At 36.8% G+C, this 25157-nt stretch overlaps 1 protein-coding gene across 1 annotated transcript in view; it reads left to right on the plus strand.

Annotated features, from left to right (window-relative positions):
- The first annotated feature begins 419 nt into the window (after positions 1–419).
- Positions 420–25157, plus strand: part of LOC145980028 (EARP-interacting protein homolog) — a 48838-nt gene continuing 24100 nt past the window's right edge. The window contains exons 1-5 of the mRNA XM_083112998.1: positions 420–553; positions 4066–4128; positions 7722–7944; positions 13393–13640; positions 18834–19012. Of these exons, the coding sequence (XP_082969124.1) occupies positions 4087–4128; positions 7722–7944; positions 13393–13640; positions 18834–19012 (692 nt within the window). The 5' untranslated portion in view covers positions 420–553; positions 4066–4086. The remainder of the gene's footprint in view (positions 554–4065; positions 4129–7721; positions 7945–13392; positions 13641–18833; positions 19013–25157) is intronic.

Consider the following 25157-nt stretch of genomic DNA (forward strand, 5'->3'; position numbering starts at 1 on the left):
ATAAATATGCCAAGATTATCTTTATGCTGCCATCTATTGTCAAAATTTACATTCTAATATATTGCCTGCTATATCTTGCCTTTTCAAAATATATACATGTTTTTTTAATTTTTATAGTGTTCAAATACAATAATGAATTGATCAAAGAACATGATGGAACCTAATAGTCATGGCAGAAATTTCGGATAGTTACTTTTTACTTATAGCACAGCTTATAGTGTTGCTCATAGATGGCAGCACACATAATACATGTTGAATTGAATTTCCCCCCAGAAGAGTTATTAACCATGAATTGAAAAATAATGGGAAATAACTAAGTATAGTATTAATAAATTCACTATAATCATTAAGGTGTAAATGATTTGTAGAAGCAGACTTCTAATAACCTTGAGCAGACCGACATAACATTATAGAATATGATAATATAACGATATAATCTGTGAAATGCTGATCGAGTAAGAAAAGAAGGAAGTGATATGTTTGTGATGAAGTTTGGCAGCTGTAAGATTGTAAACAAATATCGGAATAAGAACTATGTGTATGAAAGTGACGTGTAAGAATGTTTGTTACATTTTACCCATTTTATTACTATAAAATTAATATGATCATTAATTGGACTGTTTGTATGAGATCGATTGGAGCAAATGTACAATACCTATCGGGCACAACTTTACTATACCGGAGACACCTATCGATGATTTATTTCTCAATTTTTTATATTGCTAACGTACTATTCTGCATTCTGAAACATTTCTTTAGGTGAAATAATGAATTTCTAACGAAATTAATTTCTATTTCTTACATTAACGAGTACTTACTGTTGTTCCTTATTTCCCACAAACCATCCACGGGTAGCCCCAAAAACCATTGACATTAGCCCAAAAATTCACGATAGCCCTACGAACCATCACGGGGACGAGGTATGCCTACCAGGTTAGGTTAGGCCTGTTAGGTTAGCGGTAACACTTTACTATCCCGGAGACGGATTTTTTCAAATTTACAGGAGAAAGTACTTACGCAAATCATTTTCCCGCGAAGCAGATACGTAAGTACGAATGTCAAAAATTGACGAAATGAAAAAATTAGAGGTGTCCGAAGGATAGTTTGGTACCAGTTTCATAGATTAGACACACATTAAAATCAGATATTTTGTGTTTCGCATGGTTCGTGCTTACCAATTGTGTATTGCGGAACATAGTTCAAGGTGCCATTATGCTTTTTACATGAAAACAAACACTTTTTCTACTAAAATAAAGTATTTTTCTAAGTGCTACCGAACGCACGTAACAGTGCGATATTGCTTGCTTTGCAAATGATATTGCTTCTTTTGTTTTCTAATATCAGTGTTTCCAACCTTCTTCACCGAAAAATACCTACTATCGTGTTCGTCACGTGTGCAAATTGTACATTATGCACATGTAGCTGAAGGATAGCCTCTCGAACCATTCCGATAAGGTTAGGTTAGGCAAGCATAGTTTAAAAAACAAAAATGGGTTTGGAAAAAGCTGACATGATTTCCCGGTCAAATAGATACCACGATGAAAGAAAATACCTCGACTAACATTGGAAACCTTAGAGAAACTCATTTCCGTAAGTAGTTTCTTCTGTAAAAATGAAGAAATGTGTCTCCGATGTATGAAACTGTTACCGGATATTTATGTACTATCAAATGGGAAAACATGTCGTTCCACCTCTCACAAATGTACAAGTAACTCTAAGTGTGTGCTTGTATGCTTGGAGGATCTCTTCAACAACTTGTCACATCATAACATGGTAAAAATGCCAGAGAATAAGTGTAACAACACAATAAATGAAATCACTTGTTCTACTTATACACCGTCAAGAGGCTAAATTCATGAATTTCTCGCCAGGAACTCTAATGAAATTGAGTCCCGACAAAGTAATATGTATGTACACCATAATTACTATGGATTATACACTGAAACTGCTGTCGGGTTCCAAAGATCGTAAGGTATTTCAGAAAAGTTTTTCAAGGATGCGGAGGAAAATGAAAACCCTGCCTTGTAGCCTAATTTTAGAAGACAACAAAAGTCACAAAAATTCAAGACTTAATAAGAATTCTAATAAAATTATTTTGTATCTTACATAATAGATTAATGCAAAGGAATGGAATTAATAAATAACGAAAGTTAACTGAAATTCGGCACTGCAAACATAAGGAAGTAAAAGTAGCATTATCACTAATTATTGTCGGCAAGTACATTGAAAGAATGCCATCGTGAAGTTGAAGATCCCTGCAGCACATTCTTGTGTATTGTTTTGTAAAATGAGCATTTTAAAATTATGTGCACATATTTATATAAGAATAATATGAAAGTACCTAGCCTTATTAATTTTTTCTTTCCAACCCGATTCCGGGACATTAGTACATCCCAAAGAAACTTTTTAGGACACCAGAAGAAGTATGCCATTCCGGGACTGTCCCTGAAAATCTAGGACATATAACACTTATTTTTATAGAAATTCGTGTAAATTAAGACAAGGCAGAATAACCCTGCATTCAATATATTAACCCTGGGAGAACATGCACAGTGACATTATGTGAGGAGTCGGGTGCAGTCAAAAGGACCATGCTTGAAAATTTAGATCTATTGGTTTTGTTTCCCATTTTTCAAAGTTAGTTTTCTTGTATTTTTTTGTTTGCTTCTTTCTTTTGCATTTTTTAATATTTTTAATACAATAAATAAAACTGGTGAGAGTTTTCAAAAGTTCAACACACTTTTTAAAGAAAATATTTTGTTTACTATTTTTGTAAGAATATAAAAAGAAACACGATTTTACAAAAGTTTAATAGGTAATTGTTCTTGTTCTTGTTCATTTTTATTATTGTAAGAATACAGTGTAATTATGAAAAAACATAAGTTTGATGCAAAGGTTTTAGACAGAACAAAATTATGATACTAAGAGGTATTTACAATTGTAGTATATTTTCTACGTTTACTACTCCAGTTTTTTAAAAATGTATCTATTTCATCTCTTTACTCCACATCTACTACATCGCCATCAAGATTTCCATTTGCACAATCCACACATTAAAAAAAAACTATGTGTTCACGGCAGACATAGATTGAACAGTGGATGCATTTTCTTTCTTTTTTCTGATTTACATTCTTCATCGCCAAAGAGGTGTCATTTTACTCTCTCAAATTGCCTTCCAAGCTCTTTAACACGTTGTTCCTTCTTCTTGAAGCCTATGAATTGGATCCTCTTTTCCAGGGTTCATAATTATAGGGGAAAATCCAATAAGAATCTACTGTTAAATCTATAGCACGAGAAAGCGCACGTGGTCTAAAGCACTGCAGATGAAACTGAACTGTGCCTTTTAAATGGTAGAAGGCCACTGGGCATGTGGTGTAAGTTGTGCCTTATTTAAAATAATGAAAAAAAGTTTAGAAGTTTTTCTTAACACACTTCAAGAAAATTATGATGAACAGAAATGCAGTTTCATCGAAAGTGTAAAGGACTTATGGTGACTATCATAAATATGTAATATGCTTGGACTAAATTTTAAAATATTTTATTATTATAATTTACCCAGTTAATTGCTATAAGGTGGGAGAAAATGGAATAGAGATGTTAGCTGTAAATAAAACTTCAGCCCATGGAAAGATCCTGACATAATTTCTTGATGGTGAGTGTTGGATACAGGTGAAAGCATTGTGTAAATAAATAAAGGGCTCGGGTGTAAAACATGGTAACTGACATTTTGGTCATTTCTAAGTTTATTAAGAAAGAGGTTATTAGAAGCTATCCTGTAGATAAATTGTTTTCGTGTTGTGTTTACCAATTTCAGAAGGCTTCACTGAGTCCAGTGCAAATTCTATGACATGGCAATTTCACTCGAAAATTGAAGGGTGGCACATTTTGGTTTGTAATTAAAGAAATATCAAAATGTCACTTACCATGTTTTACACCCGAGCCCTTCAAATAATATGTGCCAGATGAATAGATAGAATATAGTAAGTCTTTATATATTCATTTTAATAATAATGTCGAGGCAAGGAATAAACTTTGTAATATTAATTATTTGTTTGTATTTTGTAGAACCTCGTATAAAATCACATAATGGAAGATGACACTCCTGTTATATATGGACTGGAATTCCAGGTATGTTAATGTGCTGTTTAGAGACATGTAGACTTTAGGTTATGTACAGCACAAACACCCCCCCCCCACCCAAAGTAAGTTTTACGCACATCTGATTTATGATTGTTCAAGTATTAAATTTTTCAATATAGCTACCCATTTCTCCCAAACTGAAAACCTCCGACTTAACAGACTTTGGAAAGTTAATTTGCTAAAAAACAAATGCAATATCAATTAATCATTCTTGAAATGTGACTTGTTCATAATTACCTTTAATGTAAAAAAGTAACTTAAAGTGTGCACCTGCATGCTATGGACTGTTGTTATCTTTCACTGAGGCTAATCTAAAATGAATATTAATTTATTATAACAGAATGGCATAGTGCTTAGCACATCGTGGTTAGCACCAGTGGGTGGATTAAGCTTTTTGCTTTGGGCCGCTCAGTGGTGTATTCTTGATTTCTTTTTGTGGGGTAGGTTTTTGGGGGAATGTACAGGGTGTTCATAAAGTCCCGGTACCATCACAATGTACATCACATTTGTAATGGTACCGGGACTTTTTGAACACCCTGTATATTTGTATATGCTACCTGTCAGTGAAGTAAACTATTGCCTTTCAGTTCAAAGTGCCTTAGAACAGTGCTTCTAACCTAGGACATTAAATCTATATTGTATCGTAAGATATCCATTTGGTGGTTATGTGGAGAGAAGTAATTCCCTCTAATAAGTTCAATGTTCATTTTTCCACGCAGAAAAATGAACCATGAACTTATTAGAGGGAATTAAGTCTATAACAATTGCCCGTAATTTAAAACCAGTATATTTACATTCTAAGGAAATGCAAACTCATACACAGAACAGTTATAAAACTAGTAACACTGAGAAAACGTGACCAAACGTCTTTGCCCGTTCAACTCACTGGCGGTGTACGGTGAGAAATGCAATCTACCTCCAACGGATAAAGCTGACTAAATCAACTTGACTTGCCATGGCAGCAGATTTTCACAGTTTATTTAACAATGGATAGAGCAACGGTGCTAGTCTGAAACCTCTGATGTGAAGTAGGATGCAATTGTTTTAAATGTTAAATAACTGTTTTCAGTAGTGTTTTTTTTTTTTTTGTTGTTAAGAAGATTATGCTTTAATTCCATATGCCTTGAGGCAGGGTATAAACATCCCTGGCAGGGATTAAAAAAAAAATTATTCTGCGTGGGTCAAAAAAAAAAATTCTGGGGAGGAAATCATCAGCATCTACTGATGTGTTATAGAATTGCAAATGCTCCTTGAAAACATTCACCTTCTGTAATGGTCGGATTGATCATTACTGGTTTTGTATTATTGTATTAATTAATTGCTGGCCAGCTACAAGGTGTAGGCTTAAGTAATATGTTTTCATGTGTGTACTTTTCTGTTAGTATTGCATGTAAGTGTATGTACTTAACGAATTGTGATTTTTGCTGGATATTAGATTCCTCTGTTTTTTAGCTTCCTGGTTTGGGGGAGCTAGCTGTCTTTCAAAAGACTGTTGCAGTGGAATTTTCCGCTGCTACAGGGTACATGTTCACGGACGTTTACCTCGACTATAAAAAAGGCCAGTAGGGCTTTAGGCAAAAACAGTTTTTTACTACCTTCACAACGACGAAGACCCTTTGAAATTCTTGTCCGCTCAGGGTGGCTAGACTGAAAGATTGAGAAGTAAATGTAATACTTGGCAACTGAACATCTTCGAGAGTCTTGTCCACTTATGTTGTCTAGACTGATGTCTGAAAATAATGTATCATTTGGCCAAGGAACCCTCTTCGAAAGAGTTGTCCACTTATGGTGGCTAAAATAATGATGGAAAAGCCAACCCCTGTTTGAAATCCCCAAGTTTCCCAATTAGCAAAAGATTTGCATTTGTACGATATTGCCGAGTTGCATCATAATGCCTTGCGGGCTGAGTGAGGATGCTGCGTATGGAAACGCAAGACTAGTCGGAATATCAAGTAAGTCGAGGGTAGGCCGCAGAGATAGTTAGGCTAACTCTGTGTTAATGAAAGTACCAATGGTTAGGCCATAGGCAAGCCTTTGCTTGAATTAAGGAAATTGGTTGATTATGTAAATGCACATATGGAAACACTTTGTAAATATGTAAATAATAGCAACATATAATAAACCCATATAATCCTACTAGAAATGTTATGATTTGTTGAATTAACTCCAGAACTACGGTAATGTCCATTTGAAACCAAATATTTATTCACTTTCTGTACATGTGTAATGAACCAGGGACTAAAAATATAAATGGTATGTGAAAACACCCCTTTTATAATTCCAGCGTTAATCTAAATCTGCTCGCTTGGCACCCAGGGTGAGGTGGAAGGAGAGATTGAAAGGATAATGCAAGGGTAATAATCCAGAGGGCCGGAGTTAAACCAGGGAGTTGGGGGCCGCACCTTTCACACTTCTTAATTGATGTACGTAACAAGTGATTCCAATGTGTTTTAAATGGTATCTACTCACTGGGAATACTGGGAATTCTCTGTGAAGGGGAGAAAAATTTCCACTTTTATTATTCCAAATCCAATTGAATTTGTACATATTTATTAATGCCCTGAGGCAAGTTTTTGTATTTTTGTCAAGGAAAGAAAAGAAAGATTCATGGAAAATAAAGCAATTCTTTCAATCCGTTTACTTTGTTAGTGTTAATTGCAAAACAATCTGTCTGACAGACGGAAGATTATTGCAAGATAAGATATCTTGACGTTGTTTAGTTAAATTTTAGTTTGAAATTCTTAGACAATTAACAATTTTTCGTAGATTAGTATATCCCATAACATTTGTGACTTGTGTTTGTAGATGTATTTCGAGTCTGAGTATGTGAAATGGCAAAGTTATGCTCCGCACCTTAAATTAAATATTTTAAATATGTACCTTTTAATTAAATTGAATTAGAATTTTTGGATACATTGGTATCACACGGACCCTTTATATCGCTAATGTATGTGCGTAGGTGGTGAGAGACTGTAACATGGAAGGTTGAAATAGAGAAAACACCTGCTTAATCTGTATTATCTAAAATTGTCTATTCGATATATTTATAATTATCTTACAGTTTAGTGCAATATTTTGTCATTTTGTTATATTTTTTTGTTTATATAAACATAATCTCCAGTCTGTACTTTTTTAAAATGCTTAAATATACAGCTTTTTTTGTATTACAAAAACTTGGTTTGTCTGTAATTAACTCTGATACACTTACTATTCATTTTTCCGCGTAAGTTATTTTCAGCAATCGATTTCGCCACTCGTCTGGTGGCTTCGTCAGGTGTTCACGCGTTCACCAGATGAGTGGCAAAATCAATCGCTGAAAAAACTTACACGGAAAAATGAATAGTAAGTGTATCAGAGTTAATTACCTATCTCCGTGTAATCGCCAAACTGATATCTTTAGAAACAATTGGTTCATCTGGTAACATACATTCATCAAAGAGGTCAGTGAACCATTTAGAATGTTATATCGGATTGGTAGAATATCGATAACAGCAAATTTTATATCGGTGTTGGCCAAAATTTCACATCAGCCCATACCTAATTTCTGGCAAAACATAATTTTGTTGTTCTTGTAATTTCAGGCCAGAGCCCTCTGTTCCCAGGCTGCCGAGACAGATGCAATTCGCTTCTTTGTGGGGACCCAGTCGCTGAAGTTTGACAACCAGATTCACCAGGTGGAGTTTGATGAGGAGACAGGGGCAATCCACAAGAATGTCTTCCTTCACAAGGAAGGTGAAATATGGCACTTGGCAACCTCCCCTACGGACCTTCACATCATCTCCACATGCTATAACAAGGTTGAAGGTATGAAATATTCTTGAAACAGACCCAGGTCACTTCAGTGTCCGAGTACATTGGGTGATCAACTCCTTCTCTCATCACCATACAGTGTCCCAGGTTAGGGTTCCCAGATTTCTAAAAAAAAAAAAAAAAAAAAAAAACAGGACATACAGATTATATAGACATGGATATAGTTAAATTTATTTTTTATAACATTTTTAAACATTACAAAATCAATTGGGGTTTAAAGCATTGTTAATCCCTAATTTTTAACGTTTTGACAAAATATATTAATATTTGAGTGAACTGGAGGTGTCCTTTAACACATTCGGGTCTGGCCTCATAATACAGCATTTTTACCTCTGGACTGCAGTTTTTCGTTGTTTTTCAAAAAATCATAGAAAAAATATTTTTAATTTGTTTTTATCTAACACTAATTTTGTTAAATCTACAAAACTTCCTCTTTTCAATGAACAAAAATTTGTTAAATTTTATTTTCATTTTCAGGCATTTTTGAATATTTTTTTCAGCAATGTTTTGTGAAGAAAAAAAAGTACAACATTGTATCAAATGTTAATATAGAGATATTTTAAGTTCATAATCTGGAAATTTCAATAATTAACTACATAAACTATCAATACATCTTTTGAATCTTGCATAAGAATACTTCTTATGTGCACATAACAAAAAATAATTACAAATTACAGGTAATTATCTTTTGTATGAAAAAGTGGCTGCAAGACAGGACCAGATGATGTATCAGTTGGTTCTGCATCATCTGTAAAAATTAAACAAATAAATAAACTAAATAAATAAAATAAAGTTTCATTTGACATACACTATGCAAAATAATAAATGGAAAAAACTAAAAATAGATCAGTGCATGTAAGAGTATCAAGCAAGAGCCAAGATGAATAGACCCAAAAAAACTTACCTCTTCTCACTTCATTCATAAAATACTAGAGTTTGCAACACTGTTTATATTGTCAACAATTAATTATTACGAATATAACCTACCTTCCAAATCTTCAAATTCATCTGCATCATCAAAATCGTCGCTAACTTCAAACTCTGAGGCGGAATTTCCGCTATGCAGTCTGGATCTAACGATGCCATTCTAAACAATGCAACATACATCAACCCGAACACAAACAGTCCCAGGTGCAAGATAAAAATAGCACATGAGTCACCTAGCAGTCAGAATTTCAACAGAGCGGCTTGAATGAACATGCACATGAGACGAAGTACGAACATAGCCCGTAGTTAATCGGCAAAGCGATTGCATACTGCAGGACAAGCTATGCCCGTCGTGAGACCCCAATGCGTTAAGAGGACCTTTGTTTAGAATAATCACTACTATAAAGACACTTTCTTTTTGGCATGATGAAATAAAAGAAAACTTTTTACAGCACCTAAGCCCTGAATATTATCCACTCCACTCTGATTCCGTTGACCAACAAAGGAAACAAGTGATAGCTGCATTAGAACCAATGATTAGAACCAGAACTGCCTTTGCCAGTCGTGAGTCTCTTTTTATTGGACATACCGACTATCGACAATGAGCAGTTCTACGTCAATGTTAATATGAGGATTGAGTGGTAAATGGTAATTGGTATCCAATTAGGTTAGTTATAAATTGTTATTAGTTTCTTGTTGTATAAAATGATTTTGAAATTTGAATTCGTTATTTCTTTAGCTAAATACGGGATAAATGGGCATCCCGAGAACATTTTCCGGGATACCGGGACATTTCTTTAAAAAAAAGGGGACAATCCGGTATATACGTGTATATATATAGGATGTCTAGCAACCCTATCCCAGGTTCATATTCTGGCTTGAGTATGGGTGTTTCTTTGTGTGTACCTTCATCAATTTAATCTAATTATCGTTCATTCTCAGTGTCTTGATTAGACCAAATTGACACAAAAGCGACGCCAAATAGCAAAAATGCCATACAACAAGAAAAAAGCTTAAAACAGGGTGTCTGCCAGTCAAGAAATCAGCGGGTAGGTCAAGAAAGTCAAGAAATTATGCTTGTGGTCAAGAATTTTTTATTTTTTTTCTCAGTATAGTGAATTTACATTGTTTTACATGGTGGGTCACCTAAAATTACCACCGGAAATATTTCGTGAACAATAAATATTGAAAAACTGCTCTCACAGATATAAAGGTATGAGAGGGGCTCATGAAATTAGTGGATGCAATACGTTCAACTACGTAAGGAAGTACGGTTTTCAACACAAATGGAAACCCCATTTTATTTTTATCTCATTTGAGGTACTGAAAAAATCATTAAGAATGGTGTTTGTTACATTGTAATACGTCAAGTAGTAATTGTAACATTAAATTGACGCTTGAAACAAACATTCTCACAAGTTGATTCATGTGTCGTAACATGCATATCCCCCTTTTTACGCCATTCGTGCATTATAACAAACATGTTATTATTCTGCCTACTATGCATTGTGCTTAGGAAAGATGTTAAGTTCCAACAACTGCAGATTACAATAAAATGTGTAGTTTATACATAAGTAGGATTTGACAAATTATCTAAAAGTTTCTGATACATCTCTCTTGAGTTAACAAATATTTGCACAGTAAAAAAAGGAAGTATAAATTTTCAACATTCTGCCATCAGTTACATACATAAAGGTTAGTACATTAACATCGTTCTAATTTTTAATTGGCGTTCATTCATTTACGTCATAATTTTTAAAGAAACACTAAGTTGCTGACCAAGGCAGTTTATTAAGATATAAAAATAGGGTTGAAACGCTACATGTTAAGTGTTTTTATATCTTAATAAACTGCCTTGGTCAGCAACTTAGTGTTTTTTAATATGAAAACAAGGCTTAATTATATTACATAATTTTTAGTACATCGGAACAATCAACTCTTCTACATGACAAAATCTTTAAGTTTTCAACTTTTAAACTTTGCACCTTATACATTTTTTCTTTCAAATTGTTTTATACAGCAAGGGTGTAACAAAGTACACTGATTAACCAGACATTAGTGATAGTGTACTCACGTGAGAATTGTTGCTGAGAAAATAGTATTTTCGAACTGAAAAGGCTGAGATGATACTCATTATGTCGAGTGTAGAAAAAATGCGCTCGGCTCTGCCGACTGCCATAGTGGGGGATGCACCTTCACGCTCAGCTTCACGTTACAATTGAGAACTACTTGACGTATTACAATGTAACAAACACCATCCTTAATGATTTTTTCCATACTTTCAAGTGAGATAAAAATAAAAGGGGGTTTCCATAAAAAAAAACTGAGTTTGTGTTGAAAATCTTACTTCCTTACGTATTGTGTCCAGATTTTATGAGCCCCTCTCATACCTTTATATCTGCAAAAGCAGTTTTTCAATATTTATTGTTGTTCACGAAATATTTCAGGTGATAATTATAGGTGACTCATGCTTTATACCTGTGTTGGGATTTAACCCATTTTTCGCTAACTTTGCAGATCTGCAACACCCAAAAAAATATTTTTAAAATTGGATTTAAAATGGTACCTTTTTCTGAAGTCTGTGTTATTAACATTAAAGAAGTCCCATTCTTCATTAATTTACTTAAAACAGTATAATAAGTGTTCATGTGCTGGTATTATTACATTACAGATACACTAGACTCTTGCTAATCCGGCCATTCCTTGCACATATGGGTGCCGGAGTCGCGGAAGTCCGAATTATTGACAGGGTCGTAAATTATATACTACTATGTAGTTTAAACACATAAGGACTATACAGGCTGTACTTTACGTGTTTCCTTTTAGAAGCCATAGTATGTACTGAACTTTACTGTAAGAAAGTCACAATTTCAAATACTTTACAGGCCTCCCCGATGGCGCAGTGGTAGCGTCGTCACCTTGTAATCAAGGGGTCCTGGGTTCGATTCCTGTTGGAGGCACATAGTGGTTTGGATCCCAGTTTAAACTGTAGGTCCAGTCCCAATTAGCCTTACTGTGCATAAAGTGGACTTAAAACAACAAATCAATCAAATACTGTACGTATGTATAGCATTGTTTAACATTTTTAACTAACTACATTGTTGAACACGATAATTCATTGTTGTGCCCATCATTTCTACTTGAGTGACTACAGGCCAGATGTGGGCCGGACTACTGAGAGGGTGGACTATTGAGGGCCGGATTAGCGAGAGTCTAGTGTAGTAGTATTTTTTTCTGATGGTGTCATGTTTTCTGTAATTTGTTTACCTGGCAACACTGTCATATGTGAAACCGTGTTTTTCATGTGATTGTGTTCGTCACATATCCTGATAGAAACCACGCTGCAAGGAATTCACCTGTGGTTTGATTTGTTGGAGTAATTATGATATATTTATTAGTGTACCAAATATGCAACGTCAGAGTAAAAGGCTATAAAAAATTATTTACAACTTTCTATCTAGGAATCTGTCATAACACATTCATGTTGCGTTTCAGATATAAGTAACTACGATACACAACAACTATGCATGCTGAAAAGTTGATCACACTTGATGAATCGTTAGCCGACATCCATGATGAAGTGGTTAGCACAGCATGATATGATGCCAGGAGTCCTGGGTTCGAATCCTGGCCTGGCCATGTGTGCTTGATTGATTTATTGCTTTATTTTACTTCACCCTCTGTGTCACTTTTGGCTAATTTGCGAAGATAGGGATGAGTGATGATATGATGAAATTGATGAATGGACACTCACAAACATCCGTGCCCAGGCCAGATTCGAACCCGGGGGCTTGGGCATGTGTGTTATTTGTGAGTGTCTCTTCATCGATGCCCCAAAAACCAAACCAACCACTCAAGCATTACAGATGCTTGCAAATTCATCCCATGTGGAAGCTAATATGTATTGGCGTTCTTCCTCTAGAGACAGCAGAAGTTTACAGATAAAGAAGAAATCCGATTTAGCTAGGTCCATGTAAGAATCACGTTAACACAAAAAGTAACAGTAACAACACACCTGGGTTCTGGGGACCCAATGTTAGTTGATTTTGTCACATTTAGTACCTTCACAACATTAACCACTCAAAAAGAACACTAGGAGACTACTGTGTCAGTCACATCATTGTGGCCAACCATTTCTTAGTGCAAGGCAAAACAAAATCTGTTGGGTCCCCAAGTCCCAGGAGTGTCGGTTAAGTGATAAGTTTTCACTTACTTGTATTCTGTAGGCAAACAGCATATCAATAATACATATGATCCGAAGAAGACTGTTTACACAGTTGAAGTATTGTGTAAAGAATGGAATATGTGCCAAAACCAAGAATAAAAGTAAGTGAAACACTGGATTCCTAAACTTTATTTGCTCAATGTTTTGATGTACTTCACACGTCCAAACAACTAAGAATGCAATGAAAGTTAATTGCAAAGTTGCTCTGTCAATCTGGAGAAATTAGTCTTATTATCATTGTTATGTGCAATTAACCCTTCGATTGTTGTACTAATTATTATTATTTTTAGCTGAAAGTATGTGCTCGATGCAGAGTGCTTTGTGGAGAATTCCTGACTGGATGAACGATTCATCCATGAATGAAGATGCAAGTTCATCGCTTTCGTCGGTTGAGTTGTTGTGCAAGTTTGATACAGAGGATTATGGGCAGGATATAAAAAGCACCGTGTTCCACCCAACGGAAGGAAATAAGGTTGTAACTATTGTTGATAATCACTTCTTGCTCTGGGATATTACTGAGAGTTCTACAGTATGCAAGGTATGTATGGGATTGTTCTCTTTCATTTTGGTAGTCTCTCTGCTTTGGAGGACATGAGTTAGTTTTTTTGCTCTGGAAGCATATATCAAGCCTTTTGTTTACTTTCATTTCCTGCCACTGTCTAATTGTCACAGCGGGGATGAGTATTGATTAGATGCAATTGATGAAGACACACTCACATAGAAAACCCATAACCAGGCTGGGCTTGAACCCAAGACCTTTGCTGATGATATTAAAGATCAACTGCTGTGTGTGTATGGTCTTCAAAGTGGCTCTGTCTCTTGTGATCAGGAGCGTATATTCTAGGCTAGCTAAGCTATCTGCGAAGCCTGAAGTCTAGAGAATAAAATACAGGAGAAAAATCGATCAGAAATTGTAAATAATATTATTCATATCAGTGAGATGATGATGCTGATTTTGGAGTTGGCAACCTGATTTCTTATGAGTTGGCAACCTGATTTCTTATGGGTTGGCAACCTGATTTCTCATGAGTTTGCAACCTGATTTCCTACGAGTTGGCAATCTGATTTGCTACGAGTTGGCAACCTGATTTCCTACGAGTTGGCAACCTGATTTCTTACGAGTTGACAACCTGATTTCTTATGAGTTGGCAACCTGATTTCTTATGAGTTGGCAACCTGATTTCCTATGAGTTGGCAACCTGATTTCTTATGAGTTGGCAACCTGATTTCTTATGAGTTGGCAACTTGATTTCTTAGGAGTTGGTAAACATATTTCTATTCATAGCCTACGACCACGTGACATTGTGAGATAGCCCAGATCTTGGACTCAGTACACGCCACTGCTTGTGATCTTCCGGGGTGTAAGGGATAACCTTCCACGTAGTACACCTAATTGTAAACCTCATTTCCACATAGTACATCCTGGACTGCATTTTGCAGACGAACGAACCTCTGGCGACGCACTATGGCCAGTATAAATTTGTGTGTGTTGTCCTGTTTTTTGTCCTTGTGTGTGCTGAGTGCCCCTTAATGAAAGTCAGAATATTTTAATATTTTAGTAACACGACATTGAAATTATGCTATTTTAGTTATGATAAGGGGCTGGACCCCGTATAATGTGATGGGTGCAAAATAGCCTAAGTGCTGATGAACCCAAAATTTAAAATTCAAATTCATATTCATGAGATCTTCCCAAGTGTACTCCTTAGGAATGTCATCTCCATTGCCTGCATCCTGCTTACAGCCCTCTCCTTTGTAGTGTGAGATTCTGGTTCATACATACGTGTGGGTACAGCTCACCGCTCAGGAGATGATCCCAAACGGAAGTGCAGTGAAATAGCAACAGGCAACTCCACTATTAGGGTTGGGGGAGTGCACCCTGAATGAGAAAAACATGTGGGCTCGCTGAATCAGTGCAGCGATGCAAGTCTTCTATGGTTACCAGATGTCCCCTTATACCCAGACAAAATCTCTTTTTCGGTTCCTACAAATGGTCCGAGCAGGTTTTTAGGAAAATTTGGAAATATCCTCTTTTCGGGGATAAAGACAACTGCTTAACTTCAAGATTAGTGACAAAATGTTATTTGTAAATAATTGTTAATATTGTTTCCGTTTTCAATTTCATAGTAAAGAAATACAACACTCTCAGTTGCAAGCGCAAAGACAAGAAATTTTTCTTCCAACAAAGAAAAGTTGTTGAACTTTTGCGTCTCTTCTGTTGTCGACACTCGCAGTGTGAGGTTTTGATTTCAAAGCATTTACGATATCTACCGTGGCTTGTGGTGAGCACTAGTTTCTAACAATAGGTAAGAATTTGCGATACGCCGTGGCTTACTTTGATTTGAGTTTCATAACAGAATTCAGAAATAAACAGTAATTTTTAACTGCTGTACTCTTGGTTGTTACATGGTAGTAGTGAAGTGAAGATCAGCGATCTGAACCATTCCAAAATTCAAACGTGTGTTTTTAGTGACAACTTACAAAAATGGTTTCCTGACTTTAGGCCTGGAAGAAAAACTCCGAGGCATAATGCCAATTTATGTTACTCATTTAAAGTAGGAGACCAAGTTTCACAACCATATTATATTACGGGAACAGTGAATAAATATTAAAATATTCAAACATTTGCCTATAATGAGGCCTGTTATTAGTTATACGAAAACAGTGTAAAATTGTGTTACAGGGGTGTGTGATCTGTAAGCTCACCAAAACACCAGAAAGCACAAAACATGTGTTCGAAGTGCTGCATCTTCATTAAAAGTTAATTTTTTGCAATCTAATAATGTCCTCTTTTGTAAAGTTTGTCATCTGGTAAACCTAAAGTCGTTGCCGTATATGATTTTTTAAATTCTTTGTACACAGGATGAGAAATACAAAAGAGCAGCAACCTGTTGCCGCAGACACATGCTCTGTGTGATTGACACAAATCAACTCCCACGCACTTCCAAAAGGACACTAAACCGCAGCGGAAACTTTCTCCTACCCCTAAAATGTGCAAATGGACCGGTCCTTGCCTTTGCACCCCGTCTCCCCTCGTTTTGGGATCTTCTCGTGAGCTGACTGCTGTAAACTTTTCTTGACAGGTTTGAATCCTGGTCTGTGCAGTATTCTTTGCAAGTGTCCATTTATCAATTTCATTACTCATCCTCATCTTCGCAATGAGCCAAATGTGGCAGAAAAGTGAAGTAAAATAAACCAAGTCATTATTTTCTTGAATTTGATATGACCTTGTTCCAAATCAATCTCCTCACACTTTGCCACTTTGCCAGAATCCATTTGCCTTTGCTGTTAATCTCTTCCTCTATTCGCCGGACCCTGTGCCTGAGTGGTTAGCACATTGTGCTGCGATGCCAGGTGTCCCGGGCTCTAATCCCGCTCGGTCTTGGTTGTTTGTGAATGTCCATTCATCAATTTCATCACTCATCCCCATCTTCGCAAATTAGCCAAGAGGCACAAAATGTGAAGTAATATAAAATAAAATCAATCAATCAAATCTTCCTCTATTCCTTTGTTGTGTGTGTGTCACATATTTATATTGTTTTCATGTATTTTTGTTCATCTATAAACATTTAATTTGTGTCATTAAAGTATGTATTGTTGCTTTTAGGGATGGGACCGATTAATCGGTACTCTATCGGTATCGGCCGATATAGGCATATCGGTGTATCGGTTTATCGGTAAAATTACCGATTATTTTACCGATCCGATTTATCGATTATTATCTGATAATTTAGTGCAAAATTCTGCCATTTTGTTGTAATTTTTATGGATAATATCCATGCCCTACTTTCTAAAAAAGTAAATGTCTAAATATGCAATTTATCTTGCACTGCAGTCACCTTGAAACACACATTTATTAAAGAGGTCAGTGAACCTTTCAGGTTCTTCAAGGGCCATTTCTAATTTTATATCGGATCGGTAGAATATCGGTTATCGGTATCGGTAAATTTTATATCGGTACTTTATCGGTATCACCCAAAATTTCATATCGACCCATCCCTAGTTGCTTTGTTTTCAATTGTCCACAATTCAAAAGTTTGTCAAAGTCCACTTTATGCTTACGGAGGCAAATCAAAAAGTCTTTGCGCCTATCTATTTATTGCCAGATTACAAAGCATAAAAGAAAAACAAGATATACACAATCTTCTATGTACTTTTTGCTATTTTTCCACATAATCACCACACCTGTTGAGGCACTTGTCCCACCGTACCACAAGTTTCGATATGCCCATTGCATAGAAGATGGCCGGCTGATCACGGAACCAACGATGAACAACGTTCTGCACTTCAGTGTCGTTCGTGAACCTCTGTCCTGCCAGGAACTTCTTCAATGGACTAAAAAAAAGATGGTAATCACTGGGGGCTAGTCTGGGCTGTGTGGGGGATGCTCCATAATCTCCTACCCCCATGACTGAAATTTGGCGATTGTTTTTTTCGCCACGTGTGGTTTCGCGTTGTCATGGAGGTAGAACACATTGCTCACTTCACGAATACCCTGATGCTTTTTCCTAATGGCTGCTCACAGATGGGAGAGTGTGCAACAGTAGCTTTTACCCATACACTGGCACCATTTCTCTGTGGATATCTGTGGCTGTTTGTCCTTTGCACCATAAAAACTAACAACACTTTGCTGCTCATATGGCGTGGACTATCTTTGCCGTGCCATGGAAGAAATCAGAAGTTACAATAGGGCCGTTCCAAGAAAAGCCTACTGCACCGTTCGTATATCTTCTTTTTGTAATAACACTTATAACAAGCTAGGAAAAAGTTAGGTGCAAAGACTTTTCGATTTGCCCTTGTAGATAGACTGGATCTACAGTTTAAAGTGAGTTCTGAGCCATTGTGTAATGTGCCTCCACCAAGATGACATTGCTTGAATTGGAAGTGAGGATGATACGATTCCCCCAATTAAAAAAAAAATAGCAAAGTAACATAAACCCAGCTAGGTTAATTTGCATAAGAAACTCCCCCCTCCTCCCTACTGCATTTTTTCCATGTTCATCCCTACAAGCTATCCCCTCAGCTAAGAATTTCCACTTGGAATACTAATGACATTGTTACCACTATGCCATTGGGGAGTCGCATTGTCCACAAGTAAGTGGTTGAGTAGACCAAGATTGAAAATCACTGTAGGAAATACGAAGATTTCTTTTAAAATTTTGATTTGCTTTATTTTAGTTTGCTGTTTGTGCCACTTTTGGTTAATTTGTGAAGATGGGGATGAGTGATGATATAATGAAATTGATGAATGGACACTCGCAAACATCCATGCCCAGGCCAGGATTCGAACCCAGGACCCTGGCATCGTAGCACAATGTGCTAACCACTCTGCCACAGGGGCTGGTGCAAATACGAAGACTATTCTATTTTGTTCTAAATATGAATGTTGTTAAATTCTAGTAGGAAATATAATATCTTTACATAGGTATTATTTCATTCTAACATTCATAACTGTTTTTGAACAAATTTAAATTGTTACAATGTTCATGTATCTGTGTTGGTTCAAACTGGTGGCACCTCATCCATAATTTATGATTTATAGATGTAACGAAGTGACAGAATTATGGAAGTTAGACAGAATATTATAGAAATATTGGATCAGTAAAATTTCAGGAAGATTTACCAAACATGACATTAAATGCTGATTAGGATGTCTGTCCACAAAAAAAGGTTCTAAGTAGTTTTTTTTAAAGATTCGTTTTGTAATAAAGATGCACACTGATGATTCCAGATGGTGTCTTCTGGTGTATTAGAAGGAAAAGGACAACCAAAATTCACAACTGGCAAATGGAATCCACATCAAAACTGTACGCAGTTTGTTACAGCCAATGACACGCATGTGCGAAGCTGGGATCTACGGACATCACGACAGGCATGGTGTATAGAGGGAGCACATTGCCAACTAGTCAGGTGAATGTTGCATACATATATGTATTTGGTAATACTTTCACAGTGTATTTTTATAATCAGGCTAATCATTGAAGTACAAGGTAAGATCCTGTTTTCTGTTTTTTTGTATACAGCAGTGGTTTCCAAAGTGTGCACCGTGGTGCCTTGGGGTGCCACGAAATGTTCCAATATTTTCACTGAAATGACACTTACTTGTTAGTCTGCGCATGGTTTTAGATACGATTGTTCCAAACATGTGCTTATTTAGTACTTTTTACATATAAAATGTTTCTGAATTTGAGACATGTTTATTTTTTAACAGGCAAGTGACCTAACCACACTAACTGAGGATTGCAAGTGTTGAATAGGTCTACATTCTGTCTTAGGCACCGTAGAAAAATATTTGAACACTAAAGGCACCGTGAAATGAAAAAAGTTTGGGAAACTCTGATATACAGTCTTTAAATATTCACAGCATATAGTAGTTGAGATTTCATTTATAAAAATATTACATTAAATTCCATAATGGTTCCTGTTTTTAACTTCCGTGAAATCAAATTTTTCACAAGTGATGCAGTATGTAACATTTAATCACACAAGCAATGAAGCTATACCGTATAAGTCTTAGAACTATCAATATTATGAAAATATTATACTCCTAGTGATGTTAAAGTTCCTTCAACATAAATTGTAGGATATACGAACTCCAGAAGAGTATTTTTGCCAATGTGAGAGATGAAATTTGAAAGAACTGATATCAAAGTATATCATTATACAGAAGGTTGTTTCACGTTGATGGTAACGATTTCGATCACAAGGGAGCAGCACGTAGGCACAGCACAGAGCAGCCAGAGCCAGTAGGATGAAAGTACTGTGTGTTGACTTGCAAAGACGATGGTTGGTGTGTGAGTGTTTATATGGCACCAAAAATTCCAGTCTTTTGGGAGGGGTACATCTGTGCCCTTTCCAACGTTGGTTATAGTTATAAAGGTAAAGAGTAAAGTGTTCCCCTGTGCATAGCACCACGCCATGAAGGCGTATAGGGGTGTGGGGTTAACGCCCCACACTTTCTTGATCCGGTCGTGAGTGGGGGTGATGTGATCAGCATCACGCCCCTGACCACCTTTACCCCCCAGGGTTTCCCCCAGGTACCCATGTTATTCGACGCTGGGTGGGCGCCGGGGCCGCTTCCACCGTTAGAAAAGTTCCCGGATTTGAACCGGCCGGGGATCGAACCCGGGACCTTGAGCATGGTAGTCAGACGCGTTACCGACTGAGCCTGCGCGGCCACAGGTTATAGTTATAGCCAGATAATTAAACAGTGCCACATGAAAGCATTCCATGTGTCAAAGAAGGGCATCAATGCAGTGTTGAATCGCCATAGAGCTTGCACTGTACCTGTTGCTGGAACCAGTCAAAGTGAGCCTCGGACATATCGGAAGCCCAAGCGTTCCTGCAATGTTGTGCGGAAAGTGAGATCCTTGGTGCGATGTGCAACACAAAGCCTGATTGCACAGGCAGTGCAGTGTTTCCCTGCAACTGTGAATCGCATCATAGCCCAAGATTTATAACTTGTGCGGAAGCACAAGGCTCAAGTTCATAAGTTACGTGCCTCACATGTCCAGGAGAGGAAGACCAACAGTCGGAAGCTCTACGAACGCCATCTGGCAGGAGACCGCTGGAAGTATTAAGATGGTCCAGAACCCAATTAATGTCTCCGTAATCAGAGGTGAGGGCCACCTGCACCAATCACGTCATGAGAGCATCCAAACAATCCTCTCAACACCAAAATTACAGCAACTTCAAATTTATGTTTCAGATAGCTCCCACGAATCTTACCTAGTAATGCCGGCAGCGCTGATTTGTTATATACTGTGGAGGACAACTGACCTCGAAAGGGATTCCTTTTATGTGAACAATATAAGTTTACTCAATAAGATCAATATTCAAATAAGAGTATGCCCGTCAGCCACCATATAACTCAGTCTTGGATATCAAATTCAGAGCTAGTACAAATGTATGTGATGCAGTTTACATGTTTTATCCAGCCTACTTCCATACCGTTCAAACCTGTCTAACGGAATACCAAATTTTGTAGTAACCCAACAACCTGACCTTTCCCTAGCTGATTGCCATACCAATTACAAGCATGAAATAATATGAGTTACTTTGGCAAGACACACAAAGTTCTTCCCTCTGAAAGAAAACACACACTATTAAAATATGTTAACATGCAATTATCACATACCGATTTTTGTAAGCATATATAGAATGAAATAGAAGTTTCGAAATAATTAAACATTTATTCACATGAGAAATTACACCTCTCCCTGATCATTAACAGGAGCTGTTTATATATTCACTTGCACTCAGCTCGTAACTTAATTTAGTACGAACAACTGAATTAGAATTAAATATCTTCACCGTGTGTCTGATTTGGCAACATTGCCTCATTCATGGTTATAATTCGTCAAGTTTATATAATTAACTCAGATAATTATACACAGACAATTCCATGCGATTGCACATCTCTTACTAACCATGCAAAATTTTCACTAATTCGTCTTTCTGCCGACGACATGCCTGCATTACGACATGTGACCTTCAAAAATTAAGATGCTATAAAATACTTTTTGTCTCTGATTATTACCCAGATTTAAAATTATAAGGATAAGCACTTATTCAAGGTTCTCTGGATGTATTGTATCAGATCATGTTCAAATTATTGGAGAAAACTCCATTTTTACATGTAACGGCATCGCCCGCCATTAGCTGTCAACCACGAGATACGGAACGCTAAATTTTCGATTTATTTTCCACACTAGATACACACGCTAGCATGCTTTATTTGAAACGTACTTTAGGTAGATCTACCTTTGAAGTATATAAACATGAGCTCATTAAAGTGATTAAACTGCTGCAGCTTACCTCCTGAAACGGTGGGTCACGTGATCCTTTTCACACCCTACCTTTGTCATGGAACTGCCTAATCGCATCACCTTACTTCCATCAATTACTCGATCCAACGGCCGATCTCCTGTTGTACAAAGTGCAGTACATTCCTTCACTGTCGGACACTTATCTTCCGTAAGTTAATCAGTGAGGATTCCTTCCCACATGGTTCCGTTATTTCTCTCCTTCCTTCATCGTTCCATTCTCCCGTCCCTCTCTTTTCCTTTATACATCACGTTTTCCGCGTGACACAAGAAGTTTTACTGAACATAATATTAAGTACAAATATTCATATATGTATGTATTAATAATCTTAATGTAATAAAGACTTAATTGATTATAGTTATTTTATTCAAGCACAATAATGGAGAATATTACGCTGTAAATTTTATAGGTTTTCGCCATCACTGCAAATTGTCCTTGCGTGCAGCCGCCGACACATCAAAATGTCCTTGTGCATAGCGAAAGCAAACTGTTTTTGGCGGTAAATTTTATGATAATCAGATCTTCAACAACCAGAAATTAAAACTTGTTATAAAGGCACTTGCAATACCATGACTTTGAATTTAACTTCGAAATAACATTTACGTACAATGTGATTTAAGAATTTTGCAATTTATAATGAATTACAAATAGTGCCATCTAGCGTTATTATCTGAACTTCGTAATATACCGGTTTACGGACGTAAGTAAAATATTTAAATGTTCTCAGCATTCATTACATTCTTGTAATATTATGATACCATATGACAATAACCGTCATATTTGGCGCCCAACAAGGGGCTCGACCCTTTTCGACAATTGTACATCATCAAATATATATATTTTACATTTACACCAGATGACCTAACCATTCGTCAGGACATATTCACCTAAAACATACACTCGCATGATTACATTATAAAATCTTGATATAAATACAATATGTACAATACAATTGTTCCTTACCGGAAGGAAGAACTCCATGCGTGCCCCAGATGTAACCCTTCTTTGCCATTTATGCCCAAAATTTTAAGATCAGGAAATCCCTTGCAAACCCAAGAAAGAAAATTTCAGGCCCACATCTCCTGTGCTGGTGCGCCGCAGAACTGCACCTACTTGGTTCCTTACCCGCCGCAGGTACAAATTTCACTTCACCCACAGGAGAATGTTCCAAACCTCAGTCCTCACTACCCCCAACCTCATCTTGATTGCCCTTAATGGCAACACCTTGGGTGATGCTATCTCTCATCATCTGCAACCATTTTTCCGTATCCTCTAAACCCAAATCTGATAACTTTTTCATCCATACCATCAACTTGTCCTCGGAACAAATCCATATTTTACAATTTTCAATAGATTGGTTCTCTATTTTCTCCCCATTAATACAATCTACCAAAGACAGTGTAGAATCTTTGTTGTTTTTTACGCAAAGGTAAGGACTGACAAAGAGCTCGCAATATTTTCGTATAACTTTATCCCCTATACCACTCTGCGCTTGATTTTTAACAAAGACCAATTTACCTTCGTCAACTACAGGATTAGTGACATGTCTTGCGTTAAGTACTTTCAACCTTTCCCGCCTTTTGCTGATACTGCCTAAACTTGCCATAACCAATTTTTCATCCCACGTGAGCTTATTAGTTTCTACTCCCAACAACGGTATTTTTGTCAAACTCTTTTGTATGTTTAGCCTCAACTCAGCTGGTGAATAACCCGTTTGAGAGGAGATTGAACCATTGAGGAAGTTAAGGGCTTCTGGAATCCTTTCTGGCCATTTGGCATGGTTGGACATACATAGTACCCTCATCAGCCGATTTAATTCCAAGTGATACCGTTCCACTAAATTTGAGCACGGGTGGTACACAGGAGTGTACAGGAGTTGTACTCCCCAGCTTTTCATGACATCCTGAAAATTTTTAGATTTGAACTGTGGTCCGTTATCAGACATTATCTTTTGTGGTACACCTAAATGAACAAAGTATACTTTGGTTAATCTATTTACAATTGTGGCCGCATTACTGTTAACGACCGGATATGTTACTAAATATCTCGTGGCCGCATCCAACATGGTAAAAAGAAATCTTTCACGCCTTGGTCCTAGTGCAAAGGGACCTTGCAAATCGATAAATAACAACTGGCCTGGTTTGTCTGTGACCTAGCAACGAACTTGGCCGGATGCTTATTAGGTTTGGTGCGTTGGCAGATATCACAATCTTTAATGTACGACTTAATATCAGATTTCATGCCTTTCCAATAAAATGTCTGATAGATCATTGCAAGAGTCTTGGCAACTCCAAAGTGCCCCATGTCATCATGACAAGCTATTAAGACCTTTCCTATCAAGTTTACGGGAATGCAAATTCTGTGACGTGAATTGTCATGGAAGTCTTTGATGTAGAGTACGCCACCATTCAAACAGTAAGTTTGTTTCCAGGACCTAGAACGAGCTTTTATCTTTTGAACCACTCCTTGTAGGTGATTGATTATTTCCAGCAAACCTATATCCTTGTGCTTCAAAGTTATCAATTCTTCTTTGGTAAACAACTCTCGAGCAGCTTTCATAACCGTAGATACGTTCACCAAGAACTGAGAATCCGGAATGTTTGGAAAATTTCGACTAAGTGTGTCCGCTAAAACATTATCCGCCCCCTTGCAATAATGCACACTGAATGAGTATTGCTGAATTTGTATGAACCATCTCGTTAAACGCAGTAGCGTACGCAGGATTTCATCAAGGGGGGTGTTATTTCGAAAACTTTCTACAAATTCACATTACATTGTTTTATTATACTTTATTTAATTATTAATAATAATAATTAATAATTCTTATAATTAACTAATTAATTAGTTTAATTACTACTAATAATTACTACTAATGCAGCTGCTATTTATGGAAGAAATAGAACAAAATTACATTTCTTTTGTTTCTTTGTAACAAAATAATTGTCTAGTCAACGGTTATTTGTATATGATAAGTCAGACATTTTAAGTGTGAAGAAAATCCATAAAAAGAAGCAAATATATTAAATTTATTGAAATAATTGAAATATGAAACTCATTCAAGGAGCCGCGCTGATCTAGTCTGACAACTTCGTGGGAGATCCGGGTTCGATTCACAGAATTGGTTGGAATTTATCCAGCCTTGTCTCCGCACCCAGCCTCATAGCAATGGGTACCTGAGAGCAACCCTGGGGGATGAAGGCTGCCGGAGAATGGTGCTGATCACATCACC

This window comes from Lepisma saccharinum, chromosome 27 (assembly GCF_977018435.1).
Source record: "Lepisma saccharinum chromosome 27, izLepSacc3.1, whole genome shotgun sequence".
In the NCBI taxonomy this organism is placed as follows: domain Eukaryota; kingdom Metazoa; phylum Arthropoda; class Insecta; order Zygentoma; family Lepismatidae; genus Lepisma; species Lepisma saccharinum.